The 7,940-nt window shown below is 37.7% G+C and overlaps 1 protein-coding gene across 4 annotated transcripts; it reads right to left on the reverse strand.

Moving 5' to 3' along the window:
* Positions 1–74: 74 nt before the first annotated feature.
* On the reverse strand, positions 75–2,975 carry LOC149259479 (uncharacterized). Of its 4 annotated transcripts, none has more exons than XM_089418356.1 (2): positions 2,288–2,970; positions 75–326 (listed from the first exon to the last, which is right to left on the reverse strand). In XM_089418356.1, the coding sequence occupies exons 1-2, from the start codon at positions 2,477–2,479 to the stop codon at positions 315–317; spliced, it is 204 nt and encodes a 67-aa protein (XP_089274482.1). In that variant the 5' UTR covers positions 2,480–2,970; the 3' UTR covers positions 75–314. The 4 variants fall into 4 exon arrangements, with proteins under 4 accessions (XP_089274482.1, XP_089274467.1, XP_089274473.1 ...); XM_089418341.1 differs by lacking the exon at positions 75–326 and adding an exon at positions 1,169–2,015 and having other exon boundaries at positions 2,288–2,975; XM_089418347.1 differs by lacking the exon at positions 75–326 and adding an exon at positions 1,169–2,038 and having other exon boundaries at positions 2,288–2,975.
* Between the last annotated feature and the right edge of the window lie 4,965 nt (positions 2,976–7,940).

The following is a 7,940-nucleotide window of genomic DNA, read 5'->3' on the forward strand; positions in this document are numbered from 1 at the left end:
TTGAAAATCCAATACATCAAGATTATGTAACCGATAAAGCGCATCTGGTATACTTCCAAAAAATTTATTATTGCTAGCATTGAAAACAGATAAAAGCCCTACCTTGGCAATCTCAGATGGAAGCTTACCTGAAAATCTATTACAGTCAATTTGTAGGTTAGATAAATTTCTAGCATTGCCAATATCTTTAGAAATGCTTCCTTCAAAGCTGTTAGAACCGAGATGTAGCAGCGAAACTCTTGGCAATCCCCATTCCAAAATAAGAAATATCAATTTTTTACCTCAATCATTTCTATTCCAAAATATTTCAGAATTCAAAATAAACCCTGCAAATAAAAATGCAAACAAATTAACCTACCTAGAAGTATGTTCTCTTTTGCATTGCATTTATGCTAAAAGGAAATGAAATGCAAAAAAGCAGGGTGATATTGCATATGAAAATAAATGGATAAAAAACAGGGTGATATTGTATATGAGAATAAAAGGATTTGGACTTTTCTGTATATGGTGTTTCAGTTTCAATGCCAAAAATCTGCTAGAGCGGTTAAGAGGAAAGCGCTTAATGTTTGTTGGATACTCAATAAGTCAAAACCAATGGGAATCCATGGTCTGCATGCTTCAAGCAGTGTTTCCTAGCAATAAGAAAACTGTTAGTCAACAAGCTTCAATATTCAAGGCCCCGGTAAGCTGATAAATGCATGCTTCAAGCAGTGTTTCCTAGCAATAAGAAAACTGTTAGTCAACAAGCTTCAATATTCAAGGCCCCGGTAAGCTGATAAATGTAGTTTCCATGGATAGTTGTGCATTTGATTATATGGTGAGTAATGAAGTCTTCCAATCTTCTTTCTCTTAATAGGTTTATGATGCTTCTGTGGAGTTTTTCTGGGCTCCACTTCTGGAAACAAGTTTAAGAGTTTGACACAAGGTACACCATAGTTATTATGATTAAGTTGGATGCAAAGTTGAGTAGAGTTGATATGTAAATATAGGAAATAAATATATAGTATATGGCAATGCCCACCACACTCATCATCAGTGATTCAGTGCAGACAATGCCATGATTTTGAAACAGGGAAGGTAGAATAATTTGATACATTCTCTTGGATTCATAAGATTTCTTGTAAACCTTCTGTGTGCCATTTCAGTAGCATCCAAGAATAGCATAATATGCAATTTTAAATATAGCTGCTAATCTTGCAGCCTGCTATTATTTTATTTATATCTGTTGCAATGTTTGTTTTTCTTGCTATGTCATCTCATTTTGAACTAAAGGAACAGGTGCTTACGACATTTTCAGGCTATACAACTCACAGGAGGCTTACAATTAAGGCCCGAGTCATAAGAGATGGAAATCTAAGCACTTCATCAAGTTGGAGGCAACCACATGTTTGAGAGATCCAGAGTCTGCAATGAATTCACAGGATCGAGCAAAAGTATGCTAAATTTAAATGTAAGTACTTGTTGGTTGTCAGAATCCCGAAGCTGCGAGTAGAAGAATAAAATGTAGACATCATCCAACAACTCTTCCCCACGCTAGAAGTGTTAGAATAAAATGCAAAAGTATGCTAAATTTAAATGTAAGTACTTGTTGGTTGTCAGAATCCCGAAGCTGCGAGTAGAAGAATAAAATGTAGACATCATCCAACAACTCTTCCCCACGCTAGAAGTGTTAGAATAAAATGTAGCCACCACGCAACACAGTCTTCCCCAAGCTGGAAGTATTAGGATAAAATGGAGCCAGCATATAACACACTCTTCCCCAAGCTAGGAGTTTTAGAATAAAATATCGCCAGCATACAACACTCTAATATCCCTGCCACTGTGATGCTGTAGGTGGCGGAATCCATTTCGCCATGATAACCCAAGATTTCCACCCGACCCCACCAGCAAGACATGGGCAACCTGAGTTCCCGAGCCTGCACGCAAGAAGCAAAACGATTGGCAGAGCCTCCATCTCCGGGAATCTGAACCTTGGCAACGTATAAAACACCCCGACTTTGCCATCTAACCAAGAACTGTTGGCAGAGTCTTCAGCATTCTTCAAAATAAAAAATGATTTAAACTTATTCGAAGTATATTGATTTAAACCCTACCGAAAGTATATTAGCCTTAACCCTAACAACTGATATTTGTTATTTTTTTTCCTAGAGAGGTCTACAGTTCAAATCTTTACAGGAAAGACGAGGGCAAGAGCATATGGAAGTGTACGTTCCGAGGGCAAGAGCATATGGAAGTGTTACCTTTCTAAAGAATTAATTTAAAGCGAGAAACAGGCCAGAACCCTAACCTGCAACTGAAAATTCCGAAACTTCTCCTGGGAATTAGTGATGTTGAAAGCCCTGTTGCCACTGGTGCCGATCTCCGGCCTTTGCAGCTTACGCACGCAGTTAGCAGAAGCGTCCACCCGTTGACGTCTGGCAGCGACGATGCGCCGGCCACTGCAAGGTCGAGGGCTTGCTGCGATCCTTCTCCCCTCCATATTCAAGAAGGTCAAAGATAACTATTCTCCCTTCGCAGCAAACAACAGCGTCAAAAGAAGCCTCTGCGCCGCGACATCGCAGCAGCAAATATTGCACAGATCGAACCCTAGGGACTCCGTTTGCATTTGAAAACCAACTGGGCCGTGTTATAGATTCCAGATGGCGTAGCAGAACCCTTCGGAGACCCTTGCCAAGCCCATTCTGCAGACGAAAACAAGACCATAGCCCCTCACATCAGAGCAACTGTAACGGAAACCGCGTGGAGGGTTTGGATTGATAGACACCACCATTCAAAGGGGAAACTGCGCATTATGGAGGAAACGGGCAAATGGGTTTCTCATGCTGTGTTCAGAAGTCCACTAGAAGACTTGGGCATGGAGATCCAAGAGGCGTGAGAGCTCGGATTGGCTGGTACCTTTCGATACCGGTTGAAACCAAAACGAGGAGGATCAAAGAAGTGATGGAACGTAGCTGATAGTTGTTTTCAAATTGGCGCCATCTAATGCGGGTTACGTGGACCACAACAATTTAATTTTCGCTTAAGAAACCATGCCAGAGTTCAACCGTAAATCGAAAGTGTTCACGCGTGTTCACGCCAGGTGTCAACCTGAGATTGAAAAGGACGACGAAGGTCTGTTTCAATAGGAAGGCCTATCGGCCTAAATATAGAAATAAACTTGACACCTTGATATAACTGAAAGTGATGCTTGTGATAATAGTACATGGGCTCCATAACATAGCATTCCACCTCTTTATGCATTACACGGGATCTAAAGATGAATTATATGGTACAGCGAGTAATCCTCCTTTTAGATATATTATTTGACTTGGTCGGTGAGTTATTAATCCCCATTTTAGATATATTATTTGACTTGGTCAAATGTAAAGTGATATTCATTTTAAACTTGGAAGTTTTAAGAGAGCTTCGAACTCATTGTAACGTTTCTTTGGAAATGACTCTGCTTTACTTACTAGTTTGGATGTGAAAGATGCATGTACATCAGGGTAACGGAATGCTGTAAAGGTTACCTAAATTTCCATTGAGCAGGTAGTGGTGTACAAGTACTTGAGCTCTGAACAGTTTAGGGTTGTTGCTAGTTTTGGGTTGTTACAAGTGGTAAGATTGATTAGTTTTGGCATGCTATTGAAGGGTTCTTGCCATATTGTGTGGATACTGAATGGAGCATTGTTCTAAATGTTTGATAACCTACTATGTTCCATTAGGATTCTTGTAGTTGATGTGTATATGTTAATAAGCATGGTATTTTGTTACATCTTTCTTCGTTACACTTTGATGAATATGGATGGTGATGATGTACTTCCCTATTATGGTTTATGGCATACTTTTTATGGTCGCACATCACCGTTGATTCTGGTGTAAAGTCAATAGTGAGTGTTCTTGATTATATGATGAGCTATGGCCATTAGCTGAGTTAGACCTGTGGTAACGAGATGGCCAATATTATGGGGCATTACGCTTTAACTTTCTAGTTGTTATTGTTGGTGTCATTCTTGCAAATTCCAAAGCCTTGGTTTTTGGTTCCGGTGCTGAAAACATGGGACACTAGACTCTAGAGCATTTCTTGTGCTTGTAAGAAAGGTGTCCTAGTTGGAAGATTAGTGTGGGTGTGACGAACAAGGGACATGTCAAGAAAAACAAATGTCAAGAAAATGGGGGATTAAGCTTTTTGAAGCAGAATTTATCATTATGATTTTGACAAAGTTTAGGGACTCCATATTTTTAATCTTTTAGGCAATTTTGAAAGATGAGCGTTTCTTCACTTGTGTTCTTTATTTATTAAGATTATGGCATCTTCAAAGGCATCATGGGCATGTAGGGCTTCATTGATATATGCGTACATTGCATCATTCTAGGGCAAACCATGTACCTAAGAAAATTAACTTCATACTAGGTTAGAGTTTGTCATTATTATGCATCAATGTTCCTAGGAGGGTTTCATGGTATGAAATTCTTCATCTCACATTAGATCATGCATCAACTATTTTCAGCTTGTCATCATATAGATATGGATATAGCTAGGGTTTGCATCAGAAATGACTTACACTTCTTAAATGTTGTGAAAACCAACAAACCAGATGTAAATAACCTTATTTTGTTACTTTCATTTATTCCCATGGCATCCATCCAGGCGGAAATCAACACTATTAAAGAGGTAGCATCTGAAACTTGAAATTAAAATTAAATTCAACTGGAGCTACAATAATCTTCGCTGAACCACTAGTAGGTTAAGAATAATTAGTTCACCTCAAATATAATGTACATAATTGGACACATGAATTCAGTTATAACATGATTGGACATCTAAGGTGAATGATATTACAAAACGAAAAAAAAGTACAGTAACGAGTTCTTTACTGAAAGAACCATGGTATGAGAATCCCAAGAAAAATGACAACCATGGTGTATAAACATAGTCGAGACCTATACTGATGCTGATCAATGTTTGCCAGTGGAATGAACGATGATCCTGAATCATCTATGGCACCTGCATCTACACTTGATATTGCTCCAACCATTAGATCAATAGAGATTTTATGTATCTCCGCAAGGTGCTTTATCGAAAAAGAATTAAATCGAGCACTCCAGATTTTTGCCTCTCTGTAGAGGGGCTTCAAATTGTCTGCGCGAACATTGTAGATGCCTTCCATGTGATTACAGATTAAATCTGAGTTTGTCAGCACTGTTATGTTATTCACCCCATTGTGTTTTGCCTCTTTTAACCCCGCAACAAGTGTAATGTAGTATGCTTCGTTATTGGTTGTCTTTCCCTGCACTTCCCATATTCTATAAATCACATGATTTTTTTCCCCATTGTGAAGGACAAATTTTAAAGATGCTCGACCCGGATTTGGGCGACATGATACTTCAATGCACAGTGTCCACTTTTCCACCATTCCGTGAGCTTAGAAGCACTGCATAGTGACAACAACAAAATAGATTCATGTTAGAATACTTTAATATGACAAAATATCCTGATTGAAATTGATTATTTTTAAGACAAACCTTGTCATGCTATCAAGGATTCTAAGGACTTCAAAATATCATCTTTTAGTAAGATTGACTAAAGAAACCCTAGAAAATGGTTTTTCCTGTTACATTTTCAAAAACATTGCTATATCCAGCGATTCCAATTGCAGTTCACTGTTAGTGTTTTCCAGAGCTATTGCTCACATCTTGAAAGAGGGATTGCATTGGGTAGAGGGTTCCAAATAGAGAGAACACTCCTATGCTTATCTAGATCACCATCAACAAGAGGCAATATCCAGGAAGTCAAATCATGTGTGCTAAATGTTTCCAATCTATGAAGTCAAATCATGTGTGCTAGCAGAATCTGCAATCCAAATCATAAATTGTTTAGCTTGGTTGCTGTCCATTCTGGATGTTCGCAGAATCTGCAGTACAAAACATAAATTGTTTGACTTTGCTGCTGTCCACCCTAGATGTTCCTAGAATTTGCAATTCAAAACTTTTGGGTGTTGTCTAATGACCCCAAAATTTTGTCCACACCATGAATTTCTGGACAATATCTTGTGAGAAAATTTTGGGGAAATCCGTGGGAGTGTTTAAATCGTTGTTTTGATGGCAGAAATGGATTGGCACCATAAAAAAAAGGCTTGGACACAGGCTGCTAAATATTGCACTCATATAACTATTATGATGATTGATGTTTGCATTGTCTGCAAGTTTAAAGAAATAAACTAATACCTCTTTGGCCAAGAGGGCATGGATAAGGAATTTCAAAAATTGGTGGAGGTTAAGTAGAAAGAAATTCATACCTATAGCCTCTGATGTTGTTACAGAGGAATCGGTTAGGATGCCATTAAATGTGAAATTCTTGTTGTCCACAAACTGAAGATATTCCCTTACTGGGTCATAGCTATAATTTGGCAAAATTAGCAGCAAATATTTCCAGCCCTGCAGAGTGTGCATCTTGTACAATACTTGTAGGTGCTTCTAAATACAAGTTTGTATCGACCGAGCAAATGTAGTCCTTTGGAACCATGATTCCAACAACAAATTTCCTCACAAATGCTAAGCTTTTTACGAGGGAACCATATGTTGCATTTGTTGATGGATCTACATCATCTTTGCCAAGAAGCCACAATATTAGCTTTGTCTTTGTTTTTCTAAATTTTTGTACAATGTCTTGTAAAAACCAAATCTCAGTGGAAGAAATGTTGTTCAAAGTCAATGATTTAGATACATATATCACAGAAGAGGACATGATTAAGTTCTGGTTTAAAAAAAAAAACAGCGTACTGATACATATCAAGAAAAATGTAAGTATCCAAGATGATGAAAACAAACAAAACAGAGCATGAGAGAAGTCATTGGAAACAACACCCACAAAGCATATTTCTACTTTCTAGAAAAAAAGAACTACAAGTCCACAATTGTGAAATGAAACAATAGATATTGACATTAGAAATATAAACATGTACATTCAACCAAACTGTAGCTGGTTGATATTGAGTTATGTCATTTGGTTGAAGCAATGGATAGATATTGTCAATGCATAAGAGCGGGAATAAAATGAACGAATTGCTGGAAAAAATGGAAGCATGAGATTCTTGTAATAATTCAAATTTAGCAAAATCAAGAAATTCCACTTTGTGAGTACAAATTCCCTAGTTTAAATATCCATAACATATAATATCTATTTCACTTTGGTCATCAAAGGTCACACTACATATTTTTTGTTATTATAAGAGGGCTCAGAGAGCCGGTTAAAATAAATGTGTACCATGGCATTACTGCATGCAAAATAGGCTCTTTATTTGTTTTTGGGTTACTATCAATTAATAGTCCTGGTTTTATTTTGTCTCTGGTTTCATTTGAATATTATCAATGTTCTGACACCCCCACTTATGAAGTGTCAGAAGCCATTTATATAATCCTTTGATAATTTTGTTGTGTGTACAGAGTATTGAGAGCCTGCTGCGATTTCTATTTGCTAAGAGTAAAAAGCCATCTCAATATGGAATCCCAAAAGTCACAAGCCTTTCCTTCCATGAAGTGATTGCAGTCACATACATTTGATTGCTATTTTATATGTTCAAGCACAGCAGTGCAAAATGAAAAGATAAGTAGGCAGGAGAGGGATAAAAGTAGTTGAGGGCAGGAGAACCTGGTTTAAGATTCCTTTGAACAATTAACAAAACACTAAAGGTCACAACCTTTGGTGAATAATGATACCACCTAAGACACTAAAAAAAAAATGGGATTGAAACCATTAGGTATCCATCCAAGAAGCGCTTTCCCATGTGATCTCTGCTCAAGGGAGTGAATACCTCAGTTGCCCGCAATACTTAAAGAAGGACGAATATTGGAGCATGAATGGTTTCTATAGTCTACTTGAATGCCAAGTATCTACTCAAATAAGAGGATGGTTTCTTTTGTGATTTTCGTACCTTGTGTAGGACTATTGAGTGAGGGTT

This window comes from Pinus tabuliformis, chromosome 6, assembly GCF_031772625.1.
Source record: "Pinus tabuliformis cultivar Carrire ecotype Pingquan chromosome 6, CPIR1, whole genome shotgun sequence".
NCBI lineage: Eukaryota > Viridiplantae > Streptophyta > Pinopsida > Pinales > Pinaceae > Pinus > Pinus tabuliformis.